The 16,767-nt window shown below is 35.2% G+C and overlaps 2 protein-coding genes across 7 annotated transcripts in view; one reads left to right on the top strand and one right to left on the bottom strand.

Moving 5' to 3' along the window:
* The window catches only part of LOC121415515 (E3 SUMO-protein ligase PIAS2-like), a 36,355-nt gene extending 19,938 nt beyond the window's left edge, over positions 1 to 16,417 (bottom strand). For both annotated transcript variants that reach the window (XM_041608737.1, XM_041608738.1), the window contains exons 1-4: positions 16,315 to 16,417; positions 12,559 to 13,150; positions 11,124 to 11,250; positions 4,228 to 4,318 (exon numbers count right to left, since the gene is read on the bottom strand). In XM_041608737.1, the coding sequence (XP_041464671.1) occupies positions 4,228 to 4,318; positions 11,124 to 11,250; positions 12,559 to 13,150; positions 16,315 to 16,380 (876 nt within the window). In that variant the 5' untranslated portion in view covers positions 16,381 to 16,417. The remainder of the gene's footprint in view (positions 1 to 4,227; positions 4,319 to 11,123; positions 11,251 to 12,558; positions 13,151 to 16,314) is intronic.
* A 158-nt stretch (positions 16,418 to 16,575) lies between these two features.
* The window catches only part of LOC121415514 (katanin p60 ATPase-containing subunit A-like 2), a 28,923-nt gene continuing 28,731 nt past the window's right edge, over positions 16,576 to 16,767 (top strand). For 3 of the 5 annotated variants that reach the window (XM_041608732.1, XM_041608736.1, XM_041608735.1), the window contains exon 1: positions 16,577 to 16,748. In XM_041608732.1, the coding sequence (XP_041464666.1) occupies positions 16,695 to 16,748 (54 nt within the window). In that variant the 5' untranslated portion in view covers positions 16,577 to 16,694. Of the gene's footprint in view, positions 16,749 to 16,767 lie in introns of all 5 variants that reach the window. The other 2 variants (XM_041608733.1, XM_041608731.1) reach the window with 1 other exon arrangement.

The following is a 16,767-nucleotide window of genomic DNA, read 5'->3' as shown; positions in this document are numbered from 1 at the left end:
TAGTTATCAAAGACTAAGAGGTTTCATAACCGCATTTTTGCTCATTTTTACTGTGCTATTTTGTTTGATTCTGTGATTTTACTGGCAAGAAAGTGTGCTCAACAACTCCTGCTGAAGTATTTTTTTTTATTTATGAATCTTTACTGGTGTTTAAAGGCCATACGGCTCATACTAATACTGCCTTGATTTCAGAATCACGATGCAGAGTATCTAACTTCCCTACTATATATTGCCAGTGGAGGGAAAATTTCTGTTTTTAATTTGAATCTGTATTGTTTCACATGAGAAAGAGGAGAACATTTAAAGTAGAAATATATTGAAAATCGTAAAACTGGAGAATCATATATCACAATAAAGGAGAAAATAAGGAGAACACGATGGTGTACATCATTTATCATGGAGACGGATGAAACTCAGTTAATTGATAGTTTAAAGTTCTCTCTCTGAATGCTTCAAACACGCAGAATTACGTCCGCGAAATTGGGGATTTTTTTATGACGTCACTGTCTGTACGAGAGGCGTGATTGGCTCTCCCACGTGAAGCTCCACTTGCAGGCAAAACCTGTTGCAAGGGTACATTTTCTCCACATTGTCACTGAATACTTCGATCCCGAAATGATCGAAAGAAAACCCAGAATTTTATCTAGATTTGGATTTTCAAATTGATGATTTTGAGATGAAGAGAATGATGATGAAGTGAAACAACACAGTGACGTAGTTGGAGGTAAATTGGGGGAATTACGCCGATGATGATGATGATGAAAATTCAACTTGCAACACAATCACAAGTAAAGTCATGTACATACCGATTCGCTACCCATTCATGCTGCTGGAAGTGCTAGCTACACCGCGCGGGCCAAACTGAATTCATGCTGAACATGAATAACCACATCCAGACAGTCTATCATAAGAAGGAAAATGATATAACTGTACTTACAAACAAGTGAATAATCCGAACCTGAAGGCAAATCAACTCAACGAATAGTACCAGACGATATGGCATATGCACTGACGATAAACTTCATGTGGCTGGATAGATTGTCACTCGTTCTGTTAGATGTAACTTTTATCTCATTAATTTGACAAAATTATGAAACTCGGGGAATTATTATTCTATATAAAAATATAGTAACATCTCTTATCATTTTTTGAATTACGATAAAACCTGTTTTGAAGGAAAACGTTGAGGTAAATTAAAATTAGATGTAAAAGATCATCCCATCATGCGTACAATGTAGCATTATGTCATCGTAAACAAACCATCACAACAACACATGCCGTATTGTTTGCTCGCCTTTGCTGAGACTGAGAGAATAGATCTATGCACGTGTTGCACAGCTCTCAATCAGCAAGGAAGGAATACGTGCATGTTTGCGATGGTTTGTTTGCAATGACATACAAGCTACGCATGTTGGGGGGGGTTTAAAAGTAATTTTAGTTTATCTCAACGTTTTCCTTCAAAAGAGGTTTTATCGTAATACAAAAAATAATAAGAGATGTTACTATATTTTTTTATATATAAATAATTCCCCGAGTTTCGTAATTTTGTCAAATTAATGAGTTACAAATTACATCTAACAGAACGAGTGACAATCTATCCCAGCCACATGAAGTTTATCGTCGGTGCATATCGTCTGCTGCTATTCGTTGAGTTGATTTGCTTTCAGGTTAATTCGGATTATTCACTTGTTTGTAAGTACAGTTATATCATTATTTTCCTTCTTATGATAGACTCTCTCTGGATGTGGTTATTCATTTTCATGGATTAAATTGGGCCCGCGCGGTGTACGTATAGCTACCACTTGTAGCAGCAGCTGCATGAGTTGGTAGCGAATCGGCATGTACATGACTTTACTTGTGATCGTCAGGCAAGTTGAATTTTCATCATAATCATCGGCATTGTTCCCCCATTATTTACCTCCAACTACCTCAAATCATCAATTTGAAAATCCAAATCTAGATAAAATTCTGGTTTTCTTTCATTTCGTGATAGAAGTATTCAGTGACAGTGTGGAGAAAACGTACCCACGCAACAGGTTTTGCATGCAAGTGGAGCTTCACGTGGGAGAGCCAATCACGCCTCTCGTACAGACAGTGACGTCATCAAATTCCAGTCAATTCAGAGACCGATGCGAGGCATATTTCGGAGGGGCATTTTAGCGTTTTTTAATCGGCGATTTTCACCTTTTTGTATTATTTTCGGTATTTTTGAATGACCCACTGATGATCCCCACATCATTACCTTTCCATTGATATATAATAAGACCACATTCATATTCAATATATTTCTCCTTTAAATATTTCAGATTTGATATAATGAAATACAAAACAAAGAGTGAGTGGATGATGCCATCATTCCCCTCATTTGAACAAAACCTGGACAAATACTGTTTTGTGAAATTAAGTGAAACTTTCAAATGTCATAACTTTCGTATTTCTCATCCAATCTTGATGAAATTTCAGTGTTAAATACTTCTTTGATTTTTTTTTTATTCAAATCAACTTTTTAATGGGTTGGACTTGACCTTTGAGGGGTTGCAAGGTGGACAGTGATTTTAAACAGTATTGCTTGTAATGATTGCAATCCCAGATATTATCAAAAGGAAATGTAATGTTTTATCAGTCCAGTTGAGTATACATGTATCTACACTGTGTCACTGTAACAATGTTTTGGAATCTCTAAAATATCAAATGCTTTGACAACATAAAACAAACAGCCATGCATTAAGTAAATGTACGAGGTACTAGGCACACATGGTACACCAAATTCATTATTTTCATGCACTTACAATATTTTTAATCACAATCAGTGAAATGACTGAAAGATAGAGAATGAGAGACAGAGAGATAACAGGAAATAGGCGGGGGGGGGGGGGGAGGAGGGGTGCAAAGATAGCATGAAAGGGTAAGAAATTGATACAAATAGTATTGTTACATGTCTTTAATCTATATCAACTTCAGTGGCGTACCTAGGATTTTCCACGGGGGGGGGGGGGCAAATTCGTCCGCCAAAAAATTTGACAAGTAAAAAAAAGAAATAAAGGATTTCGTACCAGAAAATTTTTAAAGCAAAAAAAAAAGGTCTTCAACCACAAATAAAGGAGTTTGTACGAGATAAAAATTTGACAAGCAAAAAGAAAAAAAAAAAATAAATAAATAAAGGTCTTCAATTTTTCAAAAGACTGGGTCAAGGTTCAGTTGTGACTCGTCAGGGGGGGGGGGGCAGGGATACGTCCCTTGCATGGGTTGTGACTCGTCAATAAATAATTTGCCTTTCATCTTTAAAGAGAGGAATGCATAAATGATAGAAGCAACGGAGATGCATGTACAGTGTATGTAAGAGGATACCCCAAGCCTCATGGATAGAAAATATAGTTAACTAGTAGAGGAGAGATGATCATGCATAAATCACACTATCACATAAACCTGGTAAACAGAGAACCTCATCTAGACAAATAATGAATATTTCACGCCACTTATCGTGAACTCACATAAAGAATGCAAGACACTAGTCTGGTACAGCACCACATGACATGAATCTGTACAAAAATAGTCACGACTACTAAAGTCACATTCTTGCATATTTTCCCCTTCTGTTTAAGCATCCCTACAAAAACAACATTGCAGTCAAACATACATGTAGAATCCATTTTGCAGTAAGTACATGTGGCATGACTGCGTTGCAGCAGGAAACAGAGAGCCTACATTAATTTTGGAAATTTCCTTCAAATAAATAATATCATAACGAATCCCATTTAAGAAATGTAGCAAGACCACTGATCAGCTTTGAAATGCTGGCCAGCCAAATTCCAAAGTTACCCCTCCTATAAATGCTATCAAACATCAGAGAACCTTATTGTACAAATACTTAACTCGTAAAAGGACCTCAAAACCCAAGAAAAGAATCAATCTTATTGGATTAACTATAACGAGTGTATTAATGAATTTTGAAAAGCCATGCACTACATGTACATGAAGCATTCTTTAAAGTAGGAGATTGTGAGGACAACTCTCTATTTGTTTGGTACACTTTTTTTTTAGTTTTGTGGAAGTCATCAATATCATTCTTTTTTTTTTATTTCTACTTTTTTTCCAGATGTGAGAAAATACATAAATCGTTAATTTCTATTTTTTTTCTTCTGATTCACTTCTGGAAATGTACACGAGCATCATACATGTGTACATACTGCTTGAATTGCCAAATTATTTCACAACTGATATACTTACAGGTAGGGTGCATAGCTTGCCATTGATTTTGACTGTAACACTAGTTGGAATGCGATCATCTTGTTCACAGCTGGTTTCTGCTAGGCAAAATCTATAGGAAAAATGAAAAGTAATATTTGCTTCTAATCATTCTATTATGAACAAGAATTGCAGGGGCAGCGGAATGGTTATGACCATGCAAAACATCACAAGTCAATTAAGAGGTGGTAATTTTTTTACGTTTTTGTACACATATTTTGGAAAAAAATGGAGGGGCTGAAGGAGGTCCTAATCGTCAAATTCGTAAAAATCGAAATATTGTATAATTCAAACAATAAAGAACAAAAAAATAGTGAGTGAGTGACATCATCGACTCTCTCATTTGGATGTAACTGGCTCGTTCATATTTACTATTTTGTTAAAAATAAGCGAAACTTTGAAATGTCATAACTTTCTTATAAATTTTACATCCGATTTTGATGAAATTTTCAGCATTGTGCTTGTCTGATTTTTCTCTATTGATTCAAATCAACATTTTTCTGAGGTGGACTTGACCTTTAAGTGCCCTTTCACAAAATGGCCTTGCTCCTTTGATTTCTTAAAGAAGTTCACCCTGAAAAAATGTTTGTTATAAAAATAGCAGAAAAAAGTAATAAAAAATACCAGTGAAGGTTTAAGGAAAATCCATTAAAGAATAAGAAAGTTATTTGAATTTTAAGTTTTGGATGTGACGTTATACAGTAAACTAGCAGCTGTCCCATATTTTATTTAATATAAAATGCATGAATTTCATTTTTTTAATGGTTCCTGATATTTCATTGATTTTTTCCATTCACTATGTAGGAATACTGCTCGCATATGACATCATAAATCAAATACATGTAATTAAAATTCTAATATCTTTTTATTTGGATTTATCTCAAACCTTCGACAATATTTTTTTCTATTTTTACTTTTTGTCAGGGTGAACTTCCCCTTTAATTCAAGCCTGCAGCATGCTATAAGGTTGGAATCTTTATATGAAAATATGAAATGTATTAGTAAGATCTAAACCAACCCTGGTTCTGACAAACCAAACAGGGTCTGTAGCAAAACAAATATTGCCAGTAAGAGGAACCTCATAAGAAGGAAATAATCTATTCTAAATTCAATTGGCAAGATTGAAAATGCTTCTTACCATAACAAAAACATATTTCAGAAAATAAAAACACAAAGAAGATAAAAGAACATATTGTTGCATGGAATAAGTTTTGAAATAATGAAAATTTGAAAAGAATAGAAACTATGTTGACACAAGCAACATTTATCAGAAGGCTAGAAATCGATGATTGTTATCTTGGTCTTCAAGCACAAACAATCATTTCTTATCTGATCATAATGAATACAAAGAGAAAGAGTTACAGTGTATGCAACTGAAACAGTATAATTTACACAGTGAAATACACATGTACACATGAGCCAAAATTGCATTTTAACATCCTATTCATTTGAATTCAATGCGAAGAACATTCAAGGCATTCAAGGCTGAAATTAAATAAATGATTGAGTTATTATTGAATTTCAAAGTTAAGCAATATTTGGTGAAAACAAAAAAAAATACAATTGCTGGGCTCTCCTGAGTACATGTAACAATAAAAGTTGTAACAATGATTTTCATACACAATAAATAGGGACAGTGATTTTCCGCGATCGCGGAAAACGGACGGAATTCACGGAAAGGGCCTTTTGAAACGGAAAGTGGCATTTCAAACGGAAAATCACGGAAAACGTATTTTCCCTCAAAATACACAGAATAGCAACACAAATTACTCCAAAATCACAACAAAATGAGAATATTAAATGGCCACAAAACCCCAGAAAACACGATCTCACTTCGCTACAATCATGACAATTCACACATCGTGACTGCACTCGACATCAGCACACTCGATTGTACCCCGCGCCCGTACCCAGCCGGCCGGCCGGGTTGGGCTTCACTGCACTGTTAGTACACATATCATATCGTTCAACTACACGGTCGTGTGTTGCTGCCCTCTACGTTTGAAGATGTAACAGTACGATATCGTGGTCTTAAAATCCAAGATGGCGGATTGGCAAATGCCGTTGACTGATGATAACGATGTCAAAAATCCCCCAAAATTATCGATGAAATATCATTTCACCGTGAAATAATGCTAATACATGTAATGTGAAAGGTGAGGATGTATGCATGCTAAATTTCTTTGTAAAAATATCATATACACTGTATACCCGCATAGATCCGATTAGAACGGATTCTATTGTGTTGTTGGTACAGTAGCAGATACAATTTTGACCAGTGCGAGTGCCGAGTGTACGGTACGTGTAATTTTGCTATTCAATGTGGAAACGGAATTGTCACTTTTCCGTGTGTACAAAGTCTATGGGGAAACGGAATTTCTGTTTTCTGACATGCTGAAACGGAATTTGAGATTTTCTGAAAACGGAAAAGGCAATTTTTTTAAACGGAAAATCACTGTCCCAAAATAAATCTGTTATTGGATGACAAAATTAATTTCATTTTTATATTTAGAATACATACATGTACATGTAAGTGGGGATATCATATGACATCTGCTTGCTCATTGCATACTAGTACTCAAGAAGACATCCATAGAACTGTTTCACCAATATAATATAATGTACATGTATAATTCAATTAAAAAAAGTGTCAATCATAACTTTATTATTCCTTGTTCAAATTTTATAAAGATTTTCATTATTTTGTTTGTCTGATTTTACTTTATCTGTTCCAATCACATCACTTTCAGCCAGGAGTACCCCTTTTAATAGTCTTAAATTGAAAGTAGTGTTCTTCGCCTACCACATTTCAAAATACAAAATTTCATGTACCGGTACTGTAGGCCTATGCTCATGTCATGTATCCTCAACTAAACCTGTCACCAAAAGTGACAAATATTGCAGAGTTTACATTAACACTCTCAAAACCTTAATGTGATAAAGTGAAAATGAAAAAAACTTTTCCATGTGTATTCATAAATGCAACTGATACACAGGACTCAATGAAAGATAGAATAACCCCTGACCATCCCCCCCCCAAAAAAAAAAACAGCCTTGGCCTCCACTGTAAAAGGATTAAGTGTCTGCCAATGAGTAAATTATTAAAGAATAAATCATCATGCACACATTACATGGTGTCTCTTGTGTACCCTTCCTCCAGCCCCCCCCCCCCCCAGTCTACAAATGTAGACCCACATCTGCAGTGTGTGTACCTCAGCTGATTCAACGAGTCTCGCAAACCAGTAGCAGATCCCACCTCACGAGCCATTCAGAGTCTGCATAGCAGACTAAGCCCCCCTCCTTATATTCCCTTAGATTTCTTTTTTTTTGGTGTAAAACAATACTTTATCAATTTATCTCTAAACATCCTGTATAAAGTTGTAACTTGGAAGTATATTCCTTCCTCTTTCTCAAAAGAAAAATAACCCACACATACGATGGTACACTGCACATGTATCATGTTAAGTACTCTATGCTTCCAGAAACTTCTTCTCCAACCTTTCAACCTGGGCTTCACATATAATACAAGTCCCGAGTCAAAACAATGAATTCAGTTACTGAAAAGGGCAAAGTCCACTCAAACAAAAAATTGATTTGAATATTACATGTACATGTAAAACAGAGAAAAAGCATAACAGTATAAAACCAAAAATTTCAACAAAATTGGGTGTACACTATAGATTGGCATTTAAATTTCACATATTTTTCACAAAATAGATAGATAGGGGAAGGCGGGGTAAGTTGAGCATAGGGGCAAGTTGAGCCACCAGCCCCAGGCCAATAATGAATGAGTCAGACATTGTGGTGGTGTCATGTATTGATGACCCATAGCATAACCCCTAACCCCACCACATTGTTTCCAACTTTGAAACAAAAAGTAGTTTTTTAGAGGGAAAAATATGAATTTCAGCCAAAAAAGTAAAAAAGAGTGTGAAATAGATAAGTGCTTTATAAACACACACGTCTTTGAATATAATAAAGACATGATAACAATATTATTAGTCCAGGTATGGATCTTCATTCTTGTCATAGTCTTTTATATGATGGATGTATAATAAATTTGTGGATACAAAATTATCGCACTAAGTTCGGACTGGGGTAAGTTGAGCCAAACAGCATGGGGCAAGTTGAGCCATGGTAATTCCTATGGTAATGTATCTTAAAAAACAAACAAACCATAAAAATAGATTGAAATGCAGGCTGAAAGGAGCAAATATACATGACTGCTCTTTTCCTTTTACAGGATGTTAGTATTTATAGAGAATTAGCAAGTGAAAAGACTTTAAACAAAAAATTGACATGCTAGTTCTCCCCCAAACATTTTGTACATAGTTTTTGTGGCTCAACTTACCCCAGAAGGTGGCTCAAACTTACCCCATATATGGGGCAAGTTGAGCCATTTGACATCGGTTTTTTCAAAGGTCACGATGACTTTCAGTGTTGGGGTAGAAAGTTATATATAGGTGGAAAATATTTCAGAAGAATGAAATTTCAAGGCAAGGTACTTATTTCGACAAGATTATTAATCATATCAATTCTAACATGCAAAAAGCAAAAACTGTCACAACTTACCCCGCCTTCCCCTACACATCAGAGGATCAGTGAGGTCACTCACTATTTCTGTCGTATTTTATTATTTTCATTATTTAATAATGAAAATAAATGGACTCTTCATCAAATCACAATACATGTATATTGTATAATTGCACTTCCACGTTGAGGTAGTTCTTTCACATTATATACAGTACAGGAAAAAAATGAGATATTTCATGCTATGAAATACACTTAGTCAGTGGGTGATATATATTGGATGGCTCAGAATGGAATACCAGAAATATTCAAAGAGCAAGAGCAACTATTCCATGGTATTCCATAAAAATAAAGCCATCCAATATAATGTAATTATTATCATCCATCACCCCCCCCCCCCCAAAAAAAAAAAAAGAGAGAAAATTTTTGAGCACATTATGTCACTTATATCCCCTCGCTTCATAAGGTCATAGTTGCATGTACATGTAGAAATGCAACTTAAATGTAGTCATTATGATGTCATTGATTATCATTGGGCTCTAAGTTGCATATCGCATTGCATTCATTGTTGTATGCGTTGTATATTTCGCACATATATGCGAATGCGCTTTAGACTGTACAGTCTTGTATTGAACAACAAGTTTTTGTACAGGAGCCTATATGGGATTAGGATTTTCGTAGGATTTTAAGGATACGCTCTCGTATTGAACAAGCAATTGATGCATGTTAAAAATATGCATTTTTAATGCATCGCTAAAACACTCTAGATGATAAAATCAATTATATATCCAGCAGGATGTGCATGTAACTGTTTTGTGAAATTCACTGAAATTTTTGAATGTCATAATTTTCTTATAAATTTTTTCATCTGATTATGATTAAATTTTCAGTGTGAAGCATGTTTGAATTTCTCTCTTCATTCACATTGATTTTTGTTGGCTGGTCTTGCCCTTTAAATAATTATAAATGCATGAATAACTAGATATATCAATGAAGGTGATTAATATCCCACCTGATGCAGCTACCAGGGTAATGCAGTTTAAAAAACATTTAGAAAATGAAGCTTGCATGTCTCTACCACAAGATGAATATTTGTACCAGTTTTCATGAGCAATAGCTAAAATCTGTGAAAGTGGTTTGATCCACTATGAGTTTTCCTGGACTTTTTGCCAAAATATGTGTGGCAACACAATTTTAGACAAATGTGAAAAATGTGTCTTGCACATCTTTACCTCAAAACCAATGTCTGATATGCAATATTGACTTCAAAGTTGACTTCTAGTGGATGTCTCACCAAATGCAAATTCCACAACATTATCAAGATTTAGGCATATTTACCTTGCTGTAAATGGCAAACACAACTTTGACACCCACAATTAGGTTCAATATGAAATTGTCATTTTGCTCTCCATCTCCCCCCCACCCCACCCTTCTCGGTTGCCTCATGGCCAATGACAAATTTTGATCTCTTTGAGGAAGGTCTGCTGGCAGAAAATGATACCACAAGATATTTGGTACAGAAGCATGTAAAGATCCTGTTTCATAATTCTGTAAAGGTAACTGAAGACATTCCAAGTCCAACTCAATTTGACCTAGGGCTAATGTCGCTTGGATGTTATTGCCTTACAATTTCATTTTTCTCTTCTGAACACCAAGTGCATCTTCTCTCAGAGTTGCCATGATCACAATATTTTTTATTAAGTTTGCTCAATTAATGAAGTCTGTTTCTTGGAATGTTCCCTGAATACTTCTTACATGTACATGCAGGTCTTCTGCAAAGTGTGCGTTTGTGGAAAAGTGGCTACCACAAAGCAATATTGTCGAGTTGCAAGTCAAACCATTTTGCCAATAGTCAAATGACAAGAAAATGAGAGGTTTAATCTTCTGTCAGAAAAAACAAGTCATCCTTTGCAAAGTTGCCATGTCTAATGACAAAGAAGTCAGCTTAGGCACAAATGAAAAATCTTACTCATAATACACCCTTCATCCATTTCCTGAAACTAGGGGGGGGGGGAAGGAATCTGTATCTGTTGTCTTTCAATTCAATTTATTTGGTCATTTAGGAGATCAGAGGTTCAATTACAATTTCACTGGAGAACTGAGGAATTATTCTTCCCTGTCAATGTAAATTTGATTTCTATAACTCATTAAGTTCTTGACCAATAGACCTCTAAAAACGGGTTTCCTTATTTTTATACACACTGTATAATAATTCACAAAATACAATTTTAATTCATACAAATTGGCACATTTCATTAATACAAGCATGGATATCATTAATAATGAACAAACATTAATATCATCAATACAACTTTTAAAATCTGCATTACATTAAAACAAAACCTCACCTGAGCTGAACTTGTACTGCAAAGCTGCGTGTTCTTGGATCCTGTGATTCTAAGATTTGTTGGATCTGGGCAGGTGTAAGGTGGAAGAGTGTCGACTGCTGTGCATCTCGGTATTTCCCAGAAACCACTAAAAGAACAACAAAAGTTATTATTGTAATGTTCTGTAAACAAATACCCTACCATGCTCAATGATGGAGGAAACTTATTAGACGAAAATAATTGGTCCCTTGGATGGAATGTTAAACAGACATTCAGTATTAAAGTGGCAACTACACATGTAGTGCAGTTATATTCATTTCTAAGACCAAAACTGGTAGATTAATAGAAAAGGATACAGTTCTATACACATAGCCACTGTAAGAAACTAGTATGATGTATGAACTACTACTCCACTACAAGCTTTTCATTGCTTCCAGATATATTGTTTCTTTTTACTTTGACCAAATAATAAAGATCTCAAGTTATAAAAAAGTGAGCTATCAACAAGACTGGACTCAACTTCTATCTCTGAAGTACAAATTGATATCAAGCTCAATATAAATTGATTTGAATAATATGAACTCCTAGTCGATTCAGGTATCCTTTATAATCTTAATACCAGATCTTGCAAGAGGGCTGTACATAGTCTTGTCTTGTATGGAAAATTTTGCAAAAATGGGGCAACAATAAAAAAAAATTGTTAATTTTCTTCCATAAACTTGCAACCATGATTTATGCACAAGAAGTATAAGGTTTCCATAAAAGTAATTTGTTCTTCTTTCAGTCTTCATCAATTTGACTGAATAATTTTGACTACCATTATTTCATACAAAGTCTGCTAAGTACAGTATTTAATGCTTTTTGTAAGTAATGTTAAGGATAAATGGTAAAAATATACCCAGATGGTTCTTACTATTCAAGTCTGTAGAGCTATGGCAAACACAAGAAACATTGACCAGGTAGCCAGTACTTTATCAGAAGAAGAAAAACTTTTACAAATCACAATAGAGAACTAAAACAATGATGTCACAAAAGCTTTTTTGGGCATTTCTGATAAAAATCCACAACCCAAAATTGGGTGGCATCGGTCCATGGGGGCCCCAAATATTGCCAGATAATACTGTCATAGCTTCATTGAGAGCAATGTAAATTGGCCTGGTTCCATGAACAGTTATGGTGCAGGCTATCTTACATGTACAATGATTTCAACAGGGCTTATTGGGCGTTTATCTGACCTTGTGCCATCACAAACTAATCCATGTTAAATTGGATGTGTGGAGATTCTACATAATGTTCTAGGTAAATGATGAAAATATTGAAATGCACAAAGAGAATTTGATGACATCATACTTTTTTTAAAATTTTGTTCCCATTGGCAAATTGAATCTCTTACTCTCAAACGCTCAACCACCTTCATGTACAGTGTATCCACATCCCAACTTTCATAAAAACTTACTAAGTGCTGATGGTTTGACGAGTTCTGCCAGAATGTCAAAGAAGGGTAAAACTTTGAGCTTTACATCTGGATGATATGCTTGCGTAGCGTGGACAGATGAACCCAGAGGAGATACCGAACTATGCGAACTACTGTGCGAACTACTGTGTGAGCTACTGTGCAGATTGGTTTGCGATCCTCCATGTGACGAGTGGGAAGAATGTGAGCTGTGAGAGTTGTGTGAATTATGCGACGGATGAGAAAGTCCATGAGAGGAGGAGGTATGGTGATGACCAGACGATGGCGGAGAATGCTGTGTCTGTGAATGTCCATGCTGCTGCGAGTACATAGAACTCGAGTTCAAAGAGTGGTTAGGCAGTTTTGACGGCTGTTCAGAAGATATCGAGGAAAGGTAAGGAGGAGGAGCTACTAGTCTTCGAGGAAACCTCCTACGGTACAAGTCCTTTATCTTGATTTGCACAGGGGTACTGCAGTTGTTTTTAAGGAGAGACAATGCTCGTGCCTGGAGTTCATGTTTACGCCCACTTTTGTTTCGTCCGGCATACCCTAGCAAAACCTGGAGCTCAGTGACCCTGAAGCTCATCACCATATGCTGCATAAATAGAAAGAAGAAACATGTTTATATTAAAAACAAAATGGAAGGTACAAGACAATTTTTAATGGAACTGTGTTTTTTTTATGGTTGCTTTTGCATGCCGTGACAGTAAAAATGCTGTTTCAAGGGAAATTAGCTTGTACTTTGCTTATTGTTGCAGTATAAAAACAGAAAACAGATTCCACACGTTTCAAGATTGCCATGTCAGATGATACTGGAGTATAATTCACAACTTTTTTACCATCAAAGCTTCTGATGTGCTTTATATTGGCCAAAACTGTGCTAGACCAACCACTTAACTTTGTAATAAAGTTAAAAACAGAATTCCATCCTACATGTTGTATGAGCAATGGTTGTTGGCTGATTCATTTAATGAGACCGTCTCTCCATAATTGCGCAATTGCTTTGCAGGACAAATCTAGGATGATGGCATAACCACTCAGTCACTTTTCCTCTCACTGTTCTTCAAAACATTAAAGGTCTAGTTATTTCATGAAGGGAAGTCAGATTTCCATGAAATCATTTTATCAAATTGCTTGGAATGGTTATGTTGCATTTATTTTTACAGGGTTGGTTGTAGCTACCATCGACGAGCAGGCAATGTTAATATAGATCTACATGTACTTTAAAAATCAAGACTGCCCCAGCAAAATGTTTATTTGAATAAATAGAGAAAAATAAAAATAGCATAACGCTGAAAATTTCATCAAAATCGGATGTAAAAAAGAAAGTTATGACGTTCTAGATTTCGCTTATTTTTTCAAAAAATAGTGATATGCACCACTCAGTGACATGCAAATGAGTCAGTCGACGATGTCCATCACTCACTATTTCTTTTGTTTTTTATTGTTTCATCTTTTTTACAGATTTGACCATAGGGACCGACTTGACTGAACCATATAGTATTAAACAATGCTAATTCCACATGTTCAGGGAGGAATTAGTCACTGACAATGACAATGAGGAGAAAATTAGAATATTTCATGTAATAAAATACAAAATAGTGAGTGGATGACGTATGGATGACGTCATCAGTCTCATTTGCATACCGACCAGGATGTGCATATAACTGTTATATAGCACTGTGAAATGATAATATATTGTAAGAGTGCTCACTGTTTTGTGAAATTAAGCAAAACATTAAAATGTCATAACTTTATTTTACATCCAATTTCAATGAAATTTTCAGTGTTAGGCTTGTTGGATTTTTCTCTTTTTTTATATTCAAATCAATTTTATGTTGGGGTGGACTTGTTCAAGACGAAATACCTAACAAAGCAACAGCAGAGGCCACACCTTACTGACTTCTGATGCAATAGGTCTGGCTGGGATTTTTTCTACTAGTTTCAGTGTATGTCGATTTTGTGTGTCTGTGTGTAGAAAAAAGCACACAAATTTTGGCAACTATCACACTTGTTTCCTTTTCTCTTCTTTTTCCTGCGTTTCTTTGGTCTTTTGATTTTGTTTTCTTTTTAGAACTCCTGCTTTTTTTCCTCACCATTTCTATTTTCTTCTTTTCGTTCCTTTTAACTTTTCTTTCTTTCTTTTTTCTCTCCATTTCTTTTTTCACCCAGTCTCTTTCATTCATCTTTTTTCTCTTTTAGACCCAACTTATTTCTTTCTCATACTCCAAACATGCGTCCGTAACGTTAATGGCAAAGAACAATGAGAAATTAAGAGTCAAACAAGATGGCACTTGTTCACTGCAACCACCCTACCTGTGGGGAATCTATAGGTAGGACTATGGTATGCCAATGCTGTACATATTAGCACACACTTTAAAAAAATAATTCAAATATCACTTTTGTGACCAAAGTTATTAATTTCCATACAGTTGCAATTTATTTTTCATTAGTAATTTGGGAATAATTTTTGTATTCACCAGAGGCAGAGCGCTCAAAAACTTAAAATTTTGGGCATATTTTTGTGTACGCCCTGTATTGGTTGAAAGTAATATGGCAAGAAAATTTTGATTTTTTTATGTCTATTCTTAATTAAGAAAAAATAATTTAAAAGAATCAAATTTACAAAAGAGCCAAGTTTATGAATAGCTTTAATAACTGATCAAGCATTTCTCCCATAGAAGAGGGGAAAATAAGCCAAATATTGCCACCCTTATTTAGCCACACATGGAGATGTAACTGAGTACAAGGTCATAACCACTTGTTCACTGCTACCATCTGACCTGTGGAGAGTCTACAGGTAGGACTATGGTATGCCAATACTGTATTGAGCACACACTTTAAAAAATCATTAAAATATTACTTTTGTGACCAAAATTACTAATTTCCATAGTTTTAATTTATTTATCATTAGTAACGTGGGAATAATTTTTGTATTCACCAGAGCGCTCAAAAACTTGAATTTTGGGCATATTTTTGTGTACGCCCTCTATTGGTGAAAAGTAATATGGCAAGAACATTTTCATTTTTTGATCTCTATTTTTAATTAAGAAAAAAATGATATAAAGAATCAAATTTAAATAAGAGCCAAGTTGTATGAATAACAGGTCTAATGGAAACTGTCAGTGTAAAAAAATCAAGCATTTGCCCCAAAGAAAAAGAGAAAATAAGCCAAACATTGCCACCCTTATTTTGCCACACATAAAGATATTATAACTGAGAACAAGGTTATATCATAACCTTGTTTATTGAATGAGAGGTGATAACCTTGTTCATTGAGTGCAAGATGGCAGCGACCAGCAAGCAGCGTAGACGTTGATTGAGAAAGTCTCCATCTTTTGCCTAATATTTCTCTCATTTTTGATGAATTCTTGTTTAAAAATGAATTCAATAGCATAGAAATGTCGGAACATCGCTAAGTCTCATTCTCACTCAGTCGCTAAGTCTAATTCTCACTCAGGCTCAGTCTAATTCTCACTCAGGCTCAGCTCATCGTCATGTCATGATCACAACTCGGCCTCGGCCAGCCGCTACCCGGGCGCTCTCCGTGCACGAACTGGGAATGGGACTGTGGCTGCCGGCTGTGGAACCATGATGATCAGCTGCAACAACAAACGTCAACAAGCATTCGGAACAAAAAATAATCATATTCAGGTGCCTAAAAAAGACCAAAGAGAGAAAAGAATACACTGGTCACTTCATCTACAATTTCACCACCAACACAGTAGTACCTAACATTTAATTAATAAACATAATCACCTTTAAATCGTCGTAGTCCGCCATTCTCGAACACAATAAACGATTTATCGTCCAGCGATTGCGCATGCGCTTCAAGAAATCCCACTTATCCTCGATCGAATAATTCTTCGTTCAAACATTGCAATATATTTTTTAGATACAAAATCATGAATTCATGCACATAACAAAAACTTTATTTTGTTTAAAATCTTTAAATAAATCAAAATAAGTTACTTAATTTGTTATTACTTTATTTGTAATTATAGTGATCCAATTATTTCACTCATAATATCTTATCCTCAAATTCATGTCAAACTAGGCAACGAAAGACGCAGAAAAGATGCATGAAATATTCATTAGATAGAACTTTGTACTTCTACTAAACCAGAAATCGGCTTAAAATGGAATCATTAAGTTACGCAGCTATTAAGACATCAAGTCAAGTTAGAGAAGCGGTAAGTTGCATTTTCCTGA

Source organism: Lytechinus variegatus, chromosome 5 (genome assembly GCF_018143015.1).
Source record: "Lytechinus variegatus isolate NC3 chromosome 5, Lvar_3.0, whole genome shotgun sequence".
NCBI classification, from domain to species: Eukaryota; Metazoa; Echinodermata; class Echinoidea; order Temnopleuroida; family Toxopneustidae; genus Lytechinus; species Lytechinus variegatus.
The sequence above is the reverse complement of the archived record's forward strand: the minus strand, read 5'-3'. Positions and strand labels throughout refer to the sequence as shown.